The sequence below is a fragment of the Pezoporus wallicus genome, unplaced genomic scaffold (assembly GCF_028554395.1).
Source record: "Pezoporus wallicus isolate ANWC-B61680 ecotype Strahan unplaced genomic scaffold, APGP_CSIRO_Pwel_v1 scaffold_2146, whole genome shotgun sequence".
Taxonomy (NCBI): Eukaryota; Metazoa; Chordata; class Aves; order Psittaciformes; family Psittacidae; genus Pezoporus; species Pezoporus wallicus.
Window position 1 is genome coordinate 2,278,840 of NW_026639769.1, and position 23,011 is coordinate 2,301,850.

General features: G+C 40.8%; 1 protein-coding gene across 1 annotated transcript in view; it reads right to left on the reverse strand.

Annotated features, from left to right (window-relative positions):
* KCNH5 (potassium voltage-gated channel subfamily H member 5) overlaps positions 1 to 23,011 on the reverse strand; it is a 159,102-nt gene that overhangs the window by 14,344 nt on the left and 121,747 nt on the right. The window contains exon 10 of the mRNA XM_057416066.1: positions 17,714 to 17,910. Coding sequence (XP_057272049.1) covers positions 17,714 to 17,910 — 197 coding nt within the window. The remainder of the gene's footprint in view (positions 1 to 17,713; positions 17,911 to 23,011) is intronic.

The following is a 23,011-nucleotide window of genomic DNA, read 5'->3' on the forward strand; positions in this document are numbered from 1 at the left end:
GGTTTTGAGCATGGGTCAGTCTACATGGCACCAGGTCTTCTGGCAGCAGATGGGGTACTCCTGTCCAAAAGGGGGAAAAGGATTCTAGCCCAAGAGCTAGCAGGGCCTATAGAGAGGGCTTTAAAAACTAGGTTTAAACAGGGAAGGGACTTGCTAGAAATGAGCCATAGGGTAACATGCTGCTGTTGGAGTCCAAATCCACAAGGCAGCTTAAATGCCAGTGCCCGCATCATGGGCAACAAACAGGAGAAGCTGGAAGCCATTGTGCAGCAGGAAAATCATGACATAATCACCATCACAGAAATGTGGTGCAATGATTCGCATGATTGGAGTGGCAATGGATGGCTACAGGCTCTTCAGAAGGGATAGGCAAGGAAAAAGAGGTGGTGGGGTTGTGTTGTATGGGAGTGCATCAACTAACCTGAACTCAATGATGTGAGTAAGAAGGCTGAATGTTTGTGGGTGAAGGTCTGGGGGAAGGCCAACCAAGCAAATACCCTGGTAGGAATCTGTTCTAGACAGGATGAAATTACAGATGAAGTGTTCTTCAGACAACTGGGAAATGTTTCATGATTACTTGCCCTTGCTCTCATGGGGGATTTCAACCTACCAGATGCCTGCTGGAAGTAAAATACAGCAGAGAAGAAACAATCCAGGAGATTCTTGGAGTATGTGGAAGATAGCTTCCTTACCCAGCTAGTGAGGGAGCTAACTAGGGGAGATGCCTGTCTGGATTTGCTCTTCACAAACAGAGAGGGACTGGTGGATGATGTGATGGTTGGAGCCTGTCTTGGGCAAAGCAATCACAAAATGATTGAATTTTCAATCTTTGAAGAAGTCAGGAAGAAGGTCAGCAAAGCCTTCACCTTAGACTTCTGAAGAGCTGACTTTGACCCGTTCAGGATGCTGGTTGCAGAATACCTTGGGAGACATTACTGAAGGACAAAGGGGTCCAAGAAGGCTGGACACTCTTCAAGAATGAAATCCTTAAGGCACAGGAGCAGGTGGTCCCTATGTGCTGAAAATCAAACCAACAGGGAAGAAGACCTTTCTTCAATAGATTCGATATTAGGAAAAATTTCTTCACAGAGAAAGTGATCAGGCATTGGAACAGGCTTCCCAGGAAAGTGGTGGAATCACTGTCCCTGGAAGTGTTCAAAAACTGTAGATGAGGCCCTCAGTGGTATGTTTTATTGGTGGTGTTGGCAGTCCCGGGGTAATGGTTGGACTTGATGAACTTAAAGGACTTTTACAACCTAGTTGATTCTATGATGCTATGTATTGGAGAAGGTAAGATTCATGTGCCTGCCTCTTTTGACAGATGCTACAACCAGGGCACAGAAAGGTCATATATCACTTGCCCAGGGTCACTGTGCTGCTCAGTGGATGAGCAAGGAGGATGGAACAAAGGTTTCTAGCCCAGAGCCCCCATAATAGAAAAAACTATATTAAAAAAAGAATAAGCACAAATATAAAGGTATTTATTAAAGTAAAATAAAATTATTAATAATGCACTTTATTTTCACTAATGTCCTGTCTGGGAAATATAATTCTGGATTTGAAATAGTTGGAAGAGTTCAACTGCAACTGCAGTTAATCATGGAATTAAATCCAATCCAGGAAAACTTTTCTATTGTTCAGGTTGTGTTGAAACAGGGGAAGGAAGGTGGGCAGCACTATATTTAGTGAAAACTTTCAGGTGGTCTTGTTTTTATTCCAATGGAAAAAAAAAAAAAATCAAAATCTTCGCTTTTGGCTTCTGGCCAGTCCTACCTGTGACAGACACAGTATTCCTGCATATCCTTAGCACAAAGCCACATAGAATATGGGCGCAGAGGATTTGCAGAATTTATGTTTTGCTCTCAATGCTTTTGTCTCTTATATGTTTCTGCCTGAAGACCAAATGGTCTCAATAAATGATTAAGAGAGACTGCATTTACAAATTAATACATCAGCAAAAGAATTGCAAATTGTTCCCAAATGAACTATTCTCTCCTCTCCACTTTAAGTGGAAATGTAAATTAGTTGGAATCATTATGTTGTGCTTTTTTTTTTACTTACATATTACTATATCAGACTACAAAGTGATTGAAATATAACCTGAAGTCTTCAGACCTGAATAAATGTTTTGCTGCTGAGTTGATTTTTTTCCAGCTATATCCACTAATCTAACAAAAGGCAACACCCTTTGCTATCAGTCTTGCTTCTTACATTGAGGGCATTCTACCTGGCTTGCAGAAACTTTGTTTTTATATGGAATGTGCTATTAGCTACTCTGTTCACTTCATCGTTTTCAAGGTTTTGTTAATTTATTGAAAAGCTTTTAATACAGGAACTTCAATTAAAACAATGCATTTCCAAGTGCCATGCAATGTAGCCCACCATCAGTTTTGTTTGGAATTGATGAATCAGAAATGAACAAATAATTTTAAAGGGCAGAACATGTGAACCACAGACACAAATGAAAGGGACAGTGGGCAACCTCTGTACCTCAAAGAGCCAAGACATCAAACCTTGTTGTGTTTTTCTGTATTACAAAACAGAGCAGTAAAACATGTTGTGCTGTCACTGTCAGACATTCCTAACCTGAACCAGGTGTAATAGTGGAAAATAGTCTGATGGTGAGAACCACTGACTCCAGATTCAGGCTAATTCAAAAACATAGTAGTATTCCTGAGTTGAGCAGATTTAGGCTGCTGGCTGGGCAGTCATGTGCTTGTTTCCTATTTGCTTCTAGATCCCAGTCAAGGACCCAACCTTTTAAATGCTTGAAGGGCTGAAGGTGAGGGCTTGTCTATGCCACATGGCAGTGACAGGCACAAGGACCCCTGCTGTAGCATAGTGGTGTTCCCCTACGGAAAGGGAGGATTAATCAGGTTCATTTGAGAACTACTCTAATCTGGCTCTGTTGTTTTCAAGGGGAAAGCTCACACTTCGCCATCGTTCTTCTTTCAGCTAGCCAACCATGCCAAAACCACCTCAGAGTTACTTCTTTTTCTTCTTGACTCATAAATACTATCTATTGCCATATCAGAGAAGACTGAACACACCTGGACCAAATTAAGAGAAGTGCTACCAGTGCTCACTCCCTTTCTACAGATCATTTGGATGAAAACCAGGCTCAAATGATGGTTGGACATATCCCTGTGCCTACCTTCCCCATAGGATGCCCTGCAAATGAAGACATAGGGGTGCTGCAAGGGAGAATGATCTGGGGTAATTCAGCAACCCATATCTTTGCTTCTCAGCTCAGAGTCACCAGCCCAAAATCCACTGGTGGTGTGACCTGGCAATTCTTTTAAGTTGAAATCAAGACTGAGAAAACTGACTAACAACTCTGGTAGGTCATTCACAGACTGAAAGACAGGATCAGCCCACTATATAATAGATGTGAAATAACTCAGCTAAACCGTTGGGAAATCCCAATTTAACAGGAATAAGATGAACAGGTCTATTTCATTTAAGTGTAGAAAGCTCTGTGAAATAACCTTAACAAGTATCCCTGGAATTCTTCAAGAGAAACACCTCACCCAGCAAGAGCTAAAATTTTCCCAGTTAAGAATTATCATTTGGCGATATGTAAGTATGGAGTACTGGCTGTTGAAATATACTGTAATTGTGTTTAATATGAACACAGCCAGTGCTTCAGTGAGGAGGAACCCTTTGAAGGGAAAAAATAAAAAGACCAAGATATGAGCATGTAAATTTTGAAGAGTATCCAGTCAAGAAAAAATACACTATGAAGAGGATGTCCTACTTTTACCTCAGCATCTCCCTGTAGACAGAAGTGGTAAAGCTACCACTGAGGGTGCTTTAGCTCAAGAGATTGAAGGAACTTCAATTTTTCAGAGGCATCTTTAACTGTCAGGTGAGCGGGGCCCTTCTATTTATGGCATAATGAAATATTTTTAGACAGCAAAGACTCCATTTCAATGATGTTGCCGATATTTTCTTGTACCTGAACCTGCAGCAGTGATGAGCTCTTCCTTTCTGGGACACAAAGTCAAGGAAAATCAGCCACAGCCAGAAGAGTATGGAAGAGAGCTATCCACTAACTAGTGAACTGTTTACAACAGCATGGAAATACTACATCAGCCACATGAAACTTCACCACAATGAGGAGTGTGCTGTTCCCTGAAGGTTACTTGAGCAGAAATGAAGTTACTAATGACAGTTCTATCAGAGACTCTTGCAAGCAAAACCAGCAGGTTGTCTACATAACGAGCACCTAGGGAGGATGAAGTTCTCGGACTGTCCCCAGTGGGATTATTAGATATTTTTTTCTAACCTCAGAAGATATGACTGAGGAACTCAGCAAGTGGTGACTCTGCAGAGCTTTGTATTTATTACTGAACAATATCAGCAAGAGGAGAGACAGCACAAAAGAGTTAACCAGTGGGGTTATGGGGATGGGATAAACAGATGGTGTGGTGAGGAACCATTTCCTTCCCATTTACATGCTGACTGCATTAAATAAATCCCTGGGCTTTCATGGCAATCAGCTAAGGCTCTGCTGAGAAGTATTTAGGTGATCTGACTATATCCTAGTTGTGGCTATCATTCAACTGTGTCCAAGCATTTAGTCTATTTTAGGGGGAAAAGTCCTTCCCTTTAGTTGTTTTCATGTGATTTTTCATGACCTTGTATCTATCAATACCTGTATCACAGCTATCACCTCTTTTCTAGATGTGGATCTCTGTAAAGTTCATCAGCACTGTTTTATGTTCGTATCCATGTATTTAGGCACTGACACAGGATACTTCTTAGGGGCTGAGCCTGCTGTTTTTGCAGCCTTAGCTTACTGCATTGCTCCAGACCCAAACAAATTAGTTCGTAATCCTCAGTATTGTATACTTTGGCAAATCTGGCTTCAAAAGTGATCAGAAATGACCCCCTCATGTGAAAATGGAGGCAATCTAGTTGATTTGTTCTCTCTTCCTGCCTGGGTCTAGTAAGAAAACCCTGTACCTGTGCAGAAAACAGGTCTTTGCAATAAATAACATTGATGATTCTGTATTTTTCCATTTGTGACTACACTGCACCCTGTTTACACCGTGTTTGCATGCTTTCTACCACAATCAATAAAAAAACCCAACTGGTACAGGATAAACACTGCTGCAAGCATGCAGACAGGCACCAGGCAGAAGCAGTACAGATCTCTACTTCTGTCTCTGTTACTTTTCACCTCAGACACTGTGTTTGCTTCCCAGAGGCCCTTTTGACCTCTGAGACTTTGACTAAAGCATCTTCTCTGTTTTTTCATGGTTTGATTTTTTTTCTGGTGTCTGAAAAAAATCCAGCTAACGCTAAGCCTCCCACATGAGACAGCAGCTCTTCAGTTATCTTCTCACAGGAAGGCCTTGTCCAGGCATTTCTAGGAGGTTGACTCTTCTCAGTCGGGTGCAGCACCCACCTCAGATGCTAGGGGATGCCTACAGATGTGCAGCTGTGCCAGATGTTTCATCCACTGGGCAGGGCTCATGATCCATGGAGCAAGAGCATCTGCCCACAAGAAGGCTAGCAAGGCTAAAGAAGGCTTTTTGCGATTTTGCAAAGTCAATTTGTGTCCCAGCAGAGCCCTTATCTACCCTATTAGCAGCTATCTGACATGTTGGACTGAATTTGAGCACAGTTGGTCTAGGACACGTTACTGATGGACCACAGTGCCTTGGTTCAAACTTTCTGACAAATGTTTTAAGTTATGGCTGATGGTTCATGTGGATCAGACATGTCTGGTTTATTAATGCATGGCTGCATTGAGCTTGTAAATTATTATTCATGTACTTTTGTAGAACATCTTGAAGTTACTGGCTAGGACCTTTAATAAATGGAAACAGGGACAATTAATAACACATGAAAAACATCCATGATTCACTTAATCCATTTACATTTCTACTATAGCCTTTTTCCAGCAGGAGTGCTAATAGAGCCTGGGAGGATGGGAGTCATTCATAATTGAGCTGCTCTGAACTACCAACAACTGTTCCTTTTAAAAATGGATTTGCCTTAGACACATGATGGAGATGGAAGTTCATTACAATGGCAGGCAGTCAAGGAAGGCAGAATTGGTGAAAATAGCGAGGCTAAACACAGAAATTAATTGCTGGGCTGCCAGGATGCGCTGATAAGGTCAGGGACATGGAGAAGGAAAACGGGATGTCTGTGCACTGAGGGGCAAGTGATGGGCACAAATGGAAAAGCAAAGCTAATCTTAATAAAAATGCTACATTCCAGCTGACGAGTAGAAATATCCTGCTTAGAAATCGCTGTTCTTTGCTGCTGTCATCTGCTTGTTGCTTAGGTCCCCATTTTCACATTTTTAAGGAGTGCAAAGTGTTTTAGGCTCTCAGAAAAAACCAAAGCCTGTTCCTGTGGTAACAGGAGTGCTGTCAATAATAGGAAAGAGAGCACAATGAATCGTCTCCAAAAGGGATATGTACTCACAGGGGACAGAGTGTTAAGTCTCTCTGTTCTGGAAGTACAGTGATGGAAATATTTAGGTGGGAAGTACTATAGAAAAAATCTTTTTGACAGCTGAGATAGCTTTTTGAAGTAATAATAAAATAATCTAAAATTCACCTAACAGTCTTTTAGGTGAGGGACTTTTAGCTCAAAAGATCAAAAGATCACTGTCAGTTTAAATAATGGAGTCAAGAGAATGACAGACTTCTATAACTGCTTACACTATGTTCCTTTTTTAAACAGTAACTTACATCTGAAAACTATATTATGTTTTTGCTCTCTTTAGGAAGGGAAAGAAACTAAGACTAAGTGCTGTGAAAACTGAGAAGTAAAAATATGAAAAAAAAACATGGATTAATAATACACATTCTTTCCTAAACACATGGAATATTTTTGCCTTTATGCAAGCTACTCAGAAGTGCAATAACAGAGGACTCGGCTTATTTCAGGTGGTTCCCTGAATCTTCTTGAATTCAGCTCTGGCCACCTCTGGCATATATGTAAATCAGCTACTCTCAAAATTGCTTCTCCAGACTTCCTTTGCATGGGACCTAAACTGAGGCAGCTTGCTAATCACAGCAACTGGCTGACAATTAAAAAAGGCACAGTCAATCAGCCATCATTAACTTGGAAGTGACAAGCTGGGTTTTATTTTTAACTAAAACTAGTGGGATTGGTTCAAACTTCCCCACAAAGTTTCTCTTGCATATTTTGGGTGATTTAATACTTTCTTACATGCACTGTTTCTTTGCTGTAGAAAGCAGGCAAAAATAGAACTGGAAGTAAGGTAAATCTAGGATTTGCAGGACTGCAATGATTATCACATGCTGAACTAGCACATTTGGGTATTATTGCATCTGTGAAGCGTATGCTGCAAAACAGTAGATTGATGGATTTATACTTGTAGAGAAAAGAAAGACCTTACACAGAGAGCTTTATTTAGCATTTTACAGGCTCAGATTAACTCTCACTCACAACTGGTGAGAAGCCTTTTTTGTGCAGCCAAGGCAAAAACCTGTTCAGAGAGGGTGAGACAAGAACAAAATCAGTGCTCTCTACAGTGCAAAACAGCTGTGAAATTGTTCCTGATCACTTCTGCATTGGTCAAAATGGATCCCATTTTGGGCAGAGACAGAAATCTCTCACTTGGGCAAATACTAAAGCTCTGTCTGCTCCTTGTGAAGCCTCTGGGAATCCATTTATATTATTCCAATTAATACGCAAGAAGTTTTCTTTCTCCAGCCATGGTTTTGGATACATTGCAACTGGCATTCCACGTCTTGCAGAAATAAGGTTTGGGGAGTGAGAAGTCTGGTGTAGAAACTAATTTTCATACCTACAAGTCATGCTGTGCTGTTTTACTAAAACTTCAGGCGTTCAGCTCCAGAAGGCAACGATGGAAGCAACCAGAGCACTTGGAATTAATCATCTGTTTTGTAACATCCCCCCCTTTTTCTGTGGTTATCATGTTGAAAAGGTTGTAGATCTACATAGAATTAGGCTCAGCAGCCCATGCAAGAAGAAATCCATTGCTCTGGGCTAATTGTTTGGAGGCATGTGAGAGCACAGTAGACCTCTTTCCCCACTTTCTGTGCAAAGCCTACCTGCTAGTATGCTGGTCACCTCAGTATAAGGCACAGTTGTATGTAACGGAGGTGGCCCACAAGCAGGGAACCACCTGCAGCAGCGGCAGCTCCCAGGCACATTGAGGGCATCACAAAATGAATTGGTGACTCTCAGCAGTAGCACAAATGCATTTTCAATACTCCCACGGATTCTTAGGTTCCAGAGGAGTCACACAAAGCTATGGGGAGATCTGTTTTCTTAGGACACCTGCTCAAAAGGGAGCTTGCCACAGAGCTAAGCCTGGCTGTTAACATTACAGCTAATGACGGAAGCTCAGAGACAGTGACGGTGATCCACTTGGGTCTGCTGCTGGCTGAGTCGCAGTGCCCATGTTCATCACAAAATCAAAATACAGAGGAGGCTAATGATAAAAAACTCAAACTGGTGATCAACACGAAAATGTCGATGTTGCTTCCCATTGCATCATGCACATTCCCTTCCCTTTCCTAGCAGCTGGAAGAAATTAAAAGCATCAATTTTAATCACTGAGGGGAGGTGAACACAAAGTGTTTATATTTTAATATCTACAAGATTAAAATAGTAAACCTTTGGTTTTTTAATCATCATTCAAGTTCTGTACAAACAACACTGCCCAGAATCGATACTAGCAGACAGCCTGCAGAAAGCTGAGTCAGCTAAGAAAAGTCTCTTAGTTATGAGAACCTTCTGAAGAAGAAAATGGTATTAATTCACAGAAAGCACAACAGCTAATAATAGTTAATCTAGCTCTTCACTCTAACATAGCCAGTTTACATTTTTGTTTTCCTATGGATGCTGCCCATCCCTAACATTTCCTGTTAGATGATCTTTCCACATACCAATAAATCACCCAGATGACTGAAGAAGAGATGCTCATACCTTTCACTGGGATAAATCAGTAGAGTGCCTTTTATAACAGCTGTTGATCCTCTGTGTGCAAAAAGCAGTGCATCAGCACATATGATTTTCTTCTGCAGCCATACCACTGTGTTCAAAGATCCTTGAATGAAAAGTATGCTAAACTGCCCAGCATTTCCCAACAAAAACAACCAGTATGATAAACAAGATCAAATAGGGATTATACAAGATTATACAGGGAAGCTTCACATCCAAAACCAACACTAAGTCTACCTCTGGTTATCAGAACTGTGCTCCATCCTACTTTTGACAGAGTTGGTGGTGCTTTGCCTCTTGTTCCTACAGAAACCCAGTCAGAATTTCTGAAGAAGGTACTTAATTTAGAAATTATATTCAGAATAGAATAAGGGCTTGCTGGTATCCTGCAGGATTAATGTGGCTCTGAAACACTATTAAAGCTGTACTGGCTAACATAGAATCATAGAATAGTTAAGGTTGGAAAGGACCTTAAGATCATCTAGCTCCAACCACCCACCCATGGGCAGGGACACCTCACATTAGACCAGGTCACCCGAGACTCCTTCCAACCTGGCCTTGAACACTTCCAGGGATGGAGCATTTATCACTTCTTTGGGCAACCCATTCCAGTGCCTCACCACCCTCACAGTAAAGAACTTCTTCCGTATATCTAACCTGAACTTGCCCTGTTTAAGATTGAACCCATTATCCCTTTCCCACTGCTACAGTTCCTTATGAAGAGTCCCTCTCTTCATACAGAGGGATGAAAGGACATTCTCCAGGGTAGGGAGGCTGTTCAGTCTTCTGGCCAAATCTGTCTTGGTCAGGGCTGAGACTGCAGCTAAAAATTCTGATGGAACAGTATTGCCTGGTCTGTTTTTTAAATAATAGTTTATTTTACTCTTCCACAACTCATGCCTGACATTCTCCTTCTCTTCCCAATAGTCAAGAGTTCTGAGGGGAAAAAAAGTTTATGTATTTTACAGTTCTTATACTGGTTCTCCTATTTTCCATTGTCTTCCACCCACTGCCTTTGCATATTTTAGGTACTCTCCAATGATACCCTTGACATCTGCATCTACGCGCAGTCTAAAGGCAAAATGTATGAATCCAGGCTGTGCCACAAATCCATACCACTCCAGGCCTCCCAAAGACCCAAGGGGATATACAGTGCCCTGTTTTTCAGTTAAGTATTTAAACACTTACTACAATACCCAAGCCTTTGAGGCGGCAAGGAGAGTAGGGGAGGGGAGAGGACATTTCAATTGCAAGGTACATACAATGATCACCTAGACCAACTGCCTGACCAGTTCATGGCTGATAAAAAGTTATGTTATTAAGCATGTTATTAAGGCCACTGTCCAAATGACTCTTAAACACTGACAGGCTTGAGAAGTCAACAACCTCTCTAGGAAACCTTTCAGTGTTTGACTACCCTTTTGGTAAAGAAATGCTTCCCAACGCCCAGTCTAAACTTCCCTTGGCACAGCTTTGAACAATTCCCATGTGTGCTATCACTGGATGCCAGGGAGATCAGCATCTCTGTCTCCACTTCCCCTGCTCAGGAAGCTGTAGAGCACAATGAGGTCACCCCTGCTCCTCCTTTCCTTCAAACTATAAAACCCCAAAGTCCACAGGTGCTCCTCATAGAACATTCCACCCAGCCCTTTCACCAGCTTTGTTGTTGGCCTCTGGATACATTAAAGAGATTTCAGGTTTAACACCATTTCTGCACTCATCCACAAACACGGTCACAGCCAAGCACGCTGTGCTTGCTGAAGGATAGAAATCCACTATGCTCCCTCTGTGCCTCAAGGGGGGAGTTCAAAGCTTCAATTCCTCCTGCACCCCTGATTTCCTACAATCTGTATGCCCTGAAAGGTGCTCAGAAGAGACCACTGTAAGGAAGGTATGAACTGACAAAAAGGGGTGGCAAGGGAGTGAGGCACGCAGGAAAGAGTCAGGCTCACAGCTATGAAACAACCTTGGAAAAGCAAAGCTACTGACAGCTTTTACAGCAATAGCTCTGCTCAGACAGCTGCCTCATGCCGTCTGGAAGAGGCACAGAGAGGTGAAGTTAATACTGCTGCAGCTTTCTCTGAATTTTTGTGTTGCTCTTCTACCTAGCAAAGTCATGCACGGTCCTCCAAGGTTTAACTTCTATGCTTTGACTGCCTTAAACTCAAATTCCCATGTCCCTGAAGTACAGCAAAGACACAAGGAAATGCTTAGGGGAACAGGAGAGGGGAGGGAAGAGCTGCAGAAATAAACTCTAGGCTCAGATATGTAATCCTCACCCAGAAGGAATTGCATAAGTCTCTCAGTGGTGGAGGGTGCAGCATGGACTGTGCTGTCCATGCTATCTAACCACATAGCTGTCTAACCACATAGCTACAACTACACAAGGAATTGCTCCATTCTTCATGCTGATAAATTCCCCACGTGTGTGGCCCAGACCCATTAGCAATTTCTTCAGAAATTCCTGGGCCCTGACCAGCCAGGTACCACTGCTGACTGGCAGTTTGGATGAGGTCACATTGTTTGAATGTTTGAAGCTGACTCTTCTGTCCTATGCACATTCAACCTACAGGTCTAGAAACCATCAGAGATGGTACGAGATCTAAATCAGTGAAATAGTCCTTTAGGAAATACTGCAATGGAACATTAACATATCTGGAAATAGCTATGAATGCAATGAAGCTGAACAATAACAGAAAAATGCAAAAATTTTCTTCAGTGAAAGCTTCTTCAAGCGTAATGGAGGCTGCAGAGTTTGGTAAGATGTGAGCAAAATAAAAACCAAATTGATTTTTGAGGGCATAACTTACTTTTTCTGTGCTCATACTAAACTTGCTACTAAACTACAGCTGTAAGACTTCATTTTCTGGGACATGTTCATATAAAAGAAGAAAAAAAAAAGCATACAACTAAAGACCAGAGAGGGACAGGAAGGGGCAGGAACACCCTGAAATAAGGTTAAAACAATCTTACCTGTCTCACTTACAGGCATAGAAAAAAATTTGGTGAAATTAAAACCAAGGCTAGCCTCTGAGCTCTACAGATAGAGCATGGGGAGATAAATTCCCCTTTATGCCCAAACCAATCTGAACTTATTGATTGAAAAGCTAAAAAAAAAGGAGGTTAAAGGTGCATTATATTTTTGTTGGAGTTACACATAAGAAAGGACTGAGGAGGAAGCGGTGAGACCTCTGGCTTACACAACTGAGAAGGGTGCCCTTTGCCACAGCCACAAGATAATTGCCTATTATTGTAGTAATTAAGCAAGAGCTGTAAACATCCAAACACTATGTCATGGGCAGCACAGCTGTGGGCTGTGACTAACGTCACTCTGTGTTTGCCCTGGAGAAGTGAAGAGGGGTGTCAGCAGGCCTGGCTGGGGAACCTCTCTGGGTCCCCTTGCTTCAGCTAGGATCAGGAGGCAGCAGGATGTATGAGCCTGCAGATGCTTAGAGACCTTGAAAAGATACAGACAGGGAAAGGAAACATGCCATCTACATTGCCAACAAGAAGTTGAACAAATTAATTTCAATGGGCTTGAGCAAGCCATTGAGTTATAAACAAACTCTGGATTAAGTCATGCCAAAAGCCTGCTGGCCATATGAGCCATAATAGAAATTGATCTGCTTTATCTGCCCTTCCAGGGGCTTGACCCTTGCCACTAGCTCAGACCAGCAGAGGAATAACCGGCACGTGCAAAAGGAAAGTGCCAGGAGTGAGAGATGGATGAGGATTGAATATCAGCCTTGGGGGCGGGCACAATTCCTTACCACAGGACGCAAGTCCAAGAGCCCACTGAAGCCCTCACTGATCTACAGTATTAGCACAGCAGCTTCCTAAGCATTGTGCTTTTCTCCCCTGCTTCTCTTCATTAGTGATGGAAAAGCTTGTTTTTCCCAGATAGCTTTTGCCATCATTGCTGTCCCACATGGAGAAAGTTCCCAACAATAGACTGAAAAATGTGAAAATGGATGATGGACCTGCCAGTGTAGATGGACCACTGGGCAGAGGAGGTGCTCAGCACATCCTGCTCCACAGTTACCCCACAGCTTTCTGTTTGCCAGAGTTATCCAAGGACAATGCTCTGATCCATTTCTATGTAAGCAAGTCACCCCCAACAACTGATGAGGACTGAGTGTGAGCACCAGCTGGCAAAGTGCAAACAGCTCTGAATTAAGCTGCTGTAATTGCGAATAGTTTTCAGAGCTCAAAACCTGCAAAAATCCACAGGTCTGATAGAACATGTGCAACCTTCGGGAGCAAGGGGCAATATGTAGAGCAATGCTTTCTGCCTCTGACACTGCTTTTGCATCAGGGCACTTGCTAATATAGCACACCATCTGGAGAGTCTTAAAAATGAAAAAGAAGGGGGATCCTAAGTGAACCTTGGTACAACTTTCACGAGACATGAATGCAGAATTCAAATTAAAATAAAGCTTTTCTAAAAACTATGTGACATAGAAATGATCAATGATCACCAAATGTGATTCCTTAAAACTTCAAGCAAAAACAGAAAGCCAATTTAAAAAGAAATTATTCTAATCTGAAATAGAAAAAAAAGGGACATGTGTTAAGACGGTCTGATGGACTCACCCACTAAAAAAGCCTCAGAGATTCACAGTGTTCTGGAGACATCAGATAACATCAGTTGCTCACAGTGTTGTCCCTGGCTTTAAGAGCATCGCGGGAAAAAGAACTGAGCCTCTCCAGATGGTATTTCACTGCCTTACTCATTTCTCCTTGGCTCATTCCACAGCACACCTTCCAGGAGCAAGTGCACCAGAGGTCCTATATGGACAATTATCCTCTTCCCTGGCTGCTCCTAACTCATTTCTTTAACACAGCTCATTTTGTTCATTGTGGAAAACAGCAGTATGTGACTGTGTACCTTAAAAGCTGTGGGGGAAATTTTTGCTTTACTTAAAACCAGGAGAATTTTAGCTGTGATTTCAGGAAGGCCAAAATTGCATTTCAATTTTTTTCTGCACCTGGACAAACTGTGTTGGTATAGCTATTGCACCTAAACCATCTGTTTCCTATGGGAACGTATTTGGTATCTTGATGTAGACCTTCCTTCTTGAATTTCGACCATCAATAAAACATGCATTTATTTATACAGTTTCGAGCTTCCTAGAGGTCTGCCTTGGTTCCCCTGCTCAGGCCAAGCTGCATGGCTCAAGCTTGCAGAGACGCCTTCCTCCAGATGTTTGAAATCTTGAAAGGCACTTAATGAATGATACATTATTAATATTCCCTTACAACATCAGAAGACAGTAATTAACTCTTTGAAGATACATTCCAAACACTGCTTTATAACTTCCAGTCCTCAGAGGCAGCTATGTAATCTCATTATGATTTTAATAGAATATCTTCTATGAAAATATGATTTTAAAGAATATTTTCCCAGAATAATTGTTTTCCCTGTTTGGAAAAAAAAAAAAAGTTCAGAGTGTTTTTTCTGCCTTGTAGTATGTATTAGTGACACTAGATGTGCCATAAAGATTTCAGAGCACGAAACATGATATGCTGCAATACTTTGCAATTACAGATTAAAAGTCACTTCACCGCCCAGGGCAGGAGAGATGACTGCAGGTTGAAAAGCAGGCAGGCATGCTCACTTTATGGTCTCATAAATGCAGTGTGATGGCTGAGCTATCTAACACAAAAAAAGACAACAAAAATCCAGAGCTGATAATAGCATGTTGAGCAGATGCCTTAAGTAGGTCATTCAACATGTCAGGCCTCTAAATATTATTTGGGAGTGAGAAAAGATTATTTTCCCACTTTGCTGAGGCTTTCTCTTCCCTGTCATGTGGAACTAACCTTTTGTACTCAGTACTATTATTAATTTATTAACCTTCTGAACGTCTAAATTGCTTTGCAGTCTATGGACCATATTTAAGTGCTGGGTGAGGGACAGTGCAGAAAAATCACATGTGTGTGTGCACCTACGTACATGTACATGTATTCTGAAGAGCAGACCTGAGGAAGAACAATTCTGTCAATTATTTTTGACAGTGAGAGCAGCCATTTTCTTGAATACAGAACTGCAAGTAGGGTATTCTTGTCTAATTAAATGTCAAACGTTACGAGGGATAACTACTCGGGAAAAGTGCTAAATATATTTCTACTGAAATCACTTAAAGGAGAGAATAATTTTCTTTCCATTTATATTACATGACTCCAGCACAAACTGCTGCAGTACAGTACAGCTCTTGTCAGCCCAGTCTCCCTGCCTGAACAACTGCTTTCTGTTTGGTTGATGAAACTCTTCTGAAAAGCACTACTTTTCATAATAGATGAACTCAACACCAAACTCTTCTGTGCCCTGAAGGAAATCACTTTCAGCAGATACAGGTTTTGAAACAATACCCTGAATAAAACAATACCCTGAATAATTTTATGTAACAGGATTTAGATTGTGTTCTTGGTGTTGAAAGTAGCATGAATCTATGAATCTGTGAATCTATTTAGAAATAATACACAGAGTTTCTGCAAAGCAGGCTCTGGCTCAGTACTAGAGCTGCAATACTTCTTATTGTATCTTACTGCAATACTACAAGTAAGACTCCTCCCAAAATAGTTCTTGAGTAAAACTGTAGGAGACATCATAGGTGGGTTTATCTGAGTACCCATGTTAGTGATCATGGAGTCTTTCAAAAGTCAGCAGAAAAGGGATGGTTTTCCCACCCCAGACTGGGCAGTGAAGAGGGGCCAAGTGATTGCTTTCTGGAAAAAACATTCTTCATGTGTTATACAGGTGACAGGTGACTGCCTTGGACATCATCACCCAACTTTTTGTGAAATGAAATCCACTGTGCATGTACCACATGGGAATGACCTTTCTTTCACTCTCCATCCATTCTCATATAACACCCACACATGCCCCTGACTAACATTTCCTTTCATTCCACAAAATCTAACATTTCTTTAGAAGTGCTGTTCCTATTTGCTTTGAGTCACTACCCCCATGGCAAAGTCCATATACATAACACTGAGCTAGACAGCAGGTATCTGTACTGAGGACCTGAACTCCATGAGAGTTTCCACCTGGGTGGACTGCTTAAACCAGGGCCCTGAAGGGGAAATAATTCTCCTTAAAAAAGGTGCATGAGAGAGAGGAAAATCCATAAAAATCCAGCCAGGAGGCTATTCCCCAATATGCATCCACAGACTATAGAGTTGAACTCCAGCACATTGCCCTGTTGGGAGAAGGTATGTGCATGTTTTTGCTGTACACAGCCTTGCCAAAGCTATCAGGGGGAGGGGAGCCCCAGGAGGCTAGCTAAAGTGATAGGTTCTATGTTTTCAGAAGCAAAGAATACATTTTGGCACAATACATGTGGCATTATCTTGTCCCATGAAATCACCATCAGCAATGCCTGAGCAGAATTGCCATCTTGGGTCTGTAGTTTATGGCACATAAAAGGTAGGTGGAGATGGCAAAGCTGGGGACACTGAAGTCAAGGCTTGGAGGACATCTTATTAACAAAGAAATGATAAGCTAGAAACCACAAACCAGCTTTGAAGCCCCAAAGCCCTTCTTCAGGTCTGAAGCAGAATTAACCTTCAAGTCAGAGGTAAGATGACAAGCTGGAACCAAACCTCATTATAATTCAGCTCTTTTAAGCTCCAGCACAGATCCCCTTACATCTGCTTTTTGCCATGGTTATTTTGTGCCACACTTTATACATTAATGAGCACAAGAAATCCACTAAAAATTGAAAGGAGTATTTGTAAGATGTTCTCATGCCTAGAGAGAAACTAGACTCAGAAAAGTAAAATTCTAGTTGGTCTGAACTCCTCTTTCTGCAGCAGTTGAAATTGCCTTGTGAAACACTGAGGTAGCCTTACTACTGTACTGAGGTACATTATCAGGTAAGATGCTCAAGGTACAGCTGCAGAAAAATGCCTTTCAGCAGCTAGAGGATCACAGCTAATGCTCAATAATCTATAAATCATTGTTATAATATTTCTCTACGCAAATGAAATTTATATAACCCTCATCGATCTTAAATAAAAAAAATCATAAAGATCGAATTTTGCAGCTGCAATGTGAATTAAAGAACCCCTTAACCTGTTTTAAAGATATGTCCTTACAGCTAATTCATTTTTAGATGGAGAGTTCTTTGAAAGGATTAATGGATAGTGAGCATTGCTGATTGATTATAAAATGAGCAGGAGGGTTTAAGGAGTGAGCTTTGAATGTAAAATTGCTACCAAGCTTTATTAACCTTGCCATATTAAAATTTTAAAATATGCAAGTGAGAGAAGCAGGTATTAATACAATATTTTGGCTGAGTACATTCCATTTATTTAACTTAAATAAATTTCTCTTAGTTGGTCTATGCCATGCAGATCCATCAGACTGTCCTCTGGCCTGTACTGTAGCAAGTGAGACACTAAACCCCACCTCTGAGGAATCCAGAATCTGTATTCTATCAGACTATAAAATAAAACTTCATACATCATGCAATGGGTAAAAAAAGCCAAAACCCCAGAACTGTGAAGAAAAGGAAACGTAATCCATGTATTAGCCTGCTAGGAGTGCTTCTCAGAGCTGCAAATCTACAGGTAATTTTTATAGAGCCATCATTAACAAACAGCGACAACATTTACTGAAAGGCCAGTTAATCTGCAACGACCTGAAAACATTGAGAGTAAATTAGGTGTTGTTAAACACTGCAAGCAGTCTTCAAAAGTGTGCAATGTCTTGGAGAGAGAAAGGGGAAAACAAAAGCTGTTGCCTTACCCGTTTCCTCAAATTGCAGGTGAGAGTGAGATTCCTTGAGAATGAGTTTGCAAAAGCCGTATAAAAGTCCAACACTTTAAGCAAGGCTTCTCGTTTAATAATATGTAAATCGCAGTATGTCAGAGCCCGTACATTGGCACACGCATGGGCCAGACTGGTTTCTTTCCAGAAGATATCACCAAACACATCGCCTTTACCTGAAAATCAGCAGGACAAATTTGTTAAAAGGTAATGCTTATGCAGTGTTTATCAGCACACAAATGATTTCTTCCCAAACTGTCTTATGCCTCCAATCATTCTAAAATAAGCTCCCAACTGTGAAAACTAATAAAGGTAAATGTTTTAAAAGTATCCAAGGTACTTGGGTATCCTCACAGTAATCCCAGGTTTTTACGGTACTTATATATTGCTCTGTGAAGTGTCACAACACATAAAAGCCAGATTGTAAAGGTCTTCTTGTAGCTGAAAATGCAGGTAATGGATTTTTCAAAGGCTCCTGAATATAATAAGTACGTAACTGATGGTCAGGTGATAATTATTTCTGAGGGTCTCCTCCTAAATGACTTAGGAGCCCTGCTCTTTCCAAAAGCCTGTGACATCAGGGTTCCCACGTCACCATGGCTTTGCAGTATGATGCAGGAGCCAGTTTCCAGAGCCCAAGGATCCCATTTTAAATTTTTGAATTAAACATTTTTAATTCAGAGTGAGCTGCAACACTCCTGAAAAACCCATCACAAACCTCCCTGAGACTTTCGACCTCTAAATAATCAGCTCTACATCCTAAACATATCCAGACCGCTAGTTCTAAACCCAAACATATCCACTTAAGTAGAGGCTTACACTTTAGTCTGTATTTCAATGTTTGCTAAGACAGGGTTTGACACCTTAGACACCCGCACATATAAATAATTTCAACCAGATGTGAAAATCACACCTGAGGCTATTTCTGCTTTGGTAGGCAGTGAAGCAGAACAGCTGATGCGTATTTTGAGGATTTAAGACTAGCTGTAGTCCCATCCCACAGACAGAACTCCAAGGGATGGAAGTGCATGAAATATGTTCAAACATACCCCAGTTTCCTTTCACCTGCAAGGAATCCACATAGACAGCCACACTAGACACTGGATCAGGACAAGTTGGGAAGATCAGGATATCAGGTTGAAAATCATACTCCTGACCTAACCATAACACCAGCATGGCTGCAGACTGGAGTTATGCTTTCAGGTTGCGATGCTACGGTTGCTCTGAGGAGAAGTAGGGGCAGCAACAGAAAGCACATTGAAGCATCCAAAAGCTGCCTTTTGCTCCCCAGCTGCTTATCAGCCATGGGCTGAGCAAGAGCCATAGTAACCCGTTTGTGGCCAACACCTCAAATCTGGAAGCAGAAGCCATGGTACAAAGGTTTTGGTTTGTTTTTTTGCTTTGTTTTGTTTTATTTGTGTTTTATACCTCAATGTTATCCAAGCTCTTTATTTTAGCACATATTAAAAAGAAACTAGAATCGGTCAGTCAGTGGTGGTATTGATATTGATTTCAGGTACCTGAAGCAGCCTCTTGGTCATTTGGGGATAAAAAAGAATGTAATATATTTTAGTATTTCCTCTTTTAAGAACATGCAACATTTCACTCAACTCTATTTTGGGAACACAGACCAGAGTAATAATTTACCCAACCTTATTACTTTTGGGGGTCACATATATTTCTCTATTTCCGTTTCTGTTTAGGTATTGTACCCAGTAGAGGATATCTCACATTCCTCATGCAGAGTAAAATAAAAAATGTAAGTCTTTAACTTAATTTCCTTGACTTTATTTTCTAACAGCAGTCTATATAGCAGAATCATCTCTTACAAAGGTTATAACTGCATTCTCGTTGGACGGCTTTAAATTCTACATGTTTTGATATAATTAAAATTAACTACTATACATACTACAGCTGGTATAATTTTTAAAGCAAGCTGTTTTGAAATACTCTCATCACAGAGCATTTCTCAGTCACATAGCATTTATCCAATGTACTGTTTTGAAATTACCCATTGCAGTTAATTGTCCTTGTCTATACCCACAGTTCAAAACCTGGTTTACAGACATACTCAGCACAGTTACATAATTTATAGGAAATAGACTATTTCTGAAATGCACAAAATTGCTTAATGGATTTGCTCTCTGAGGTGGACACAGAACAGAATTGAGTCTCACTTTCAGTGGCTGCAGAGTGCAGTTAAAAAGACACAATTCAATAGGAGGGACTATTACAATTTTCCCACTGAAATGTCAGCAAAATACTTGTTTTCTTCTCAAATTTATGGTAATACATAGTTAATCTAAGCCAAGAAGTTGAAAGCAGTGCATATTTGCTCAGAAACTCTGCATGATGGTACATTACGGTATGTGTACCCACATCAGAGATAAATGAAATCACCATTCATACACTTGAGAAGATCTTCTCATTGCCTTCAGTGAGGCAGGCAACTGCACTGGGTCTCTCAGAAAGGCTGGGACATGATGAACTGAACCTATCCACTCCTCCATGAGCCATAAGTTGATGGATTTGAATGCTGAAACCATAAGCTCCTCTTACATTGTGGTTTATTCTCTTCAGAAAGCAGAATGTCTTGGAAGTGTTTAAGGGTTCTTGAATCTGACATTTTTCACACACACTTCCAAGTCTTATTTCCCTCTTATAAATATACCAAGAAATGTACCGAAAGAAAACAAAGCCAACCAGATTCTCCAAAAGACATCTTTTTCTCATAAATACAGAGATTAATGTGCTATACTTTGTCCCTATTAACTGTAGTTCACTGAGTAGAGAGTGGTAATTATTCATTCAAGTACAATTTTACATAGCACAAAGAAATGAAAAGAAAAAAACCAACCAACTTTCAGAGTTGCAACTGAAAATTTAACTGGTAGGTCTGAAATACCAGCTACTCAGAGGCATGCATACGTTGTGCACTAGCACAACATATACACACCTTCAGGATAAGCCCAGTGCTGGGCTGGGAATACAGAGGTGCTTGGGGCTGATGCGGCCTGCAGATTTTTCAAAGCCTTTCTCTAGAGATTTCTTGAGGCCTCAGCATATTACCTCCCAAATCTGCACTGTTCTGAGTTCTGAGCAGTCTTAATACTCCACCTGAATGGAGGTGAAGCTATGGGAAGTCCTCCTGCTCCTGCTCTCACCGTGATCAGAGCATCGCTGCAAAAAAGAACGCTGAATTGGAGTGGGAACTGCTTGCATACCTTTTGCACTTGGTATGAGGAAAGGGAAGGGGAGGATTTGGATACTGCTACATTAAAGCTGGTAGGAACATGGGTGTAGGGATTTGGGAATGAAAGAACCACAGAAACCAGGAGGACATGTGGAAGGTGTTGGTGACAGGCATAATTTTTGCTAAAATAACTACACTGGTATCATCCTAGGTATGGACAAAAATTTGCTGGTGTATTATGTCCATATGACTGTACATAATGTATACATAATATGTACATAATATGCACATATGTGTACATAATATGTACATAATATGTAACTATATAATAGATATTTCTATACACTATTTTTTTATGGTATGATAACTCTCCCATACAAAAGTGGGTGGAAGGGTGCTCTCCACAGCCTTGCACCGTACACTGACTTGCCAATTTGTGAGACAGCAGCTCACACAGGGACCGTTCAGGCAGAAAAAATCTGAAGGGCCTTATGAAACTCCTCAGGACCTTGCAAAGGGAATGAAAAATTTCTTGCATTTAGAAAGGAAAGACTTATTGAACAGTGTCTCAGAACCCTTGCATATCTATGCAAAAGAAAAAATTAGCCTTCTCCAGATGAGAAATACTTTAGTAGACACGAGAAGTTGATGGGGCCTTTGGAAGAAAATTTGGGAAGGCAATGAAACAATAAATTTCTGGTGGAAAAGAAGCAATGAAGAAAAATACATAAAAGGCACCAAGACTTCTTAAGGTGGTAAGGTGTTTTTCTGTGCTGTGCAGTCATATGCCAGCAAAGGTGCTTTGCATTATTTAACACAGGGCAACCTTCCCCATCTGTGCCTAGAAACGCAAAAGAAATGTACCTTTCTTCCAGCATTCAGGACTGCTGCAAGAAGACGAAATGGTATATATACATATTCTGCCTCATCTCCCCCAGTTTTAGTGCAAGTGTCCTAGTACTTCATCTTTTTCTGGAAGCCCAGAATATCTCCAATTTGATTTTATACAGAAATTTTTTATTCTTCCTAACATATTTGAAAGCTTGACCAGTCTCACAATCTTCAAATCTTATACAGCAAATCAAACTGCCTCAAATTGTTAGTCTGAGTTAAAAGAAATACATCATATGATTTTTAAATAATTTTCCTTTTCTGTCACTGCCAAGACTTCTGAGTCCCTCTGTTTGGCAGTGAAGTGTGCAGGTCTAATTCAAAAACTTTTCAGTTCAGTGAAAGGAATCTTTCTGACATTGAAGGCTGCAGATCACATCTCTAACACACCAGCTGGCACTAAATTAAGACTGATGCTTCTTATTATAGTTAACTAGCATGCAGATAGAGACAAAAATATTTTAAATTTGCAAAATAATGCGAAAAATTGAACTTTCCCTTCAACTCTGTCAGTAAGAACTAATAATGCTTTAAACAAGCATGCGGAGGACTAAATGTTACGTGGTACTACGTATGCCAACTTAAACCTGCAAGATACTACTTATTGCAAGGCACATGCTCAAGAACTGTATAGCACAGAGCACCACATCACATTGGTTCTCAGATCAGTAATTCTTCAAATATTTTGCAAAATACTTTGAGATTCAACACTCAAAAAACCATCATGTGTCACATTAATTTTTGCAATGCTGATAGCTGAAAAAAAAAATCTCCAAACCCCAACCCTTTCCTTTATGAATCATTTTACTTTTAGGCATTTTAGAGCTTTAATTCATTGGAACAAAAGGGACTTTTTCCATAAATGAAATAGGAACAAGCTGTTCCATAAATTGCTACTGGGTGCACATTATTAATCTGAGGAAACTCTCACAACTAGTCTGCCTTGGTTTACATCACATGAAAAATAATGTTCAGTGTAAATATCAAGAGCTGATATGACACAGGGGAAAATTCTGCTCCCTTCATTCCACCTGAGAAGAAACCCAAGCTCCAACTAAACTAATTAAAGTCGCAGAATTAATTACTAATACTATGAGATGTAATTGCATTGACAGGCAGTTTTTTATGTCAGAGAGTGCATCACAGTGGGTCATACTTGTCCTGCACAAAGTACATGACTGGCTGTATAGCAC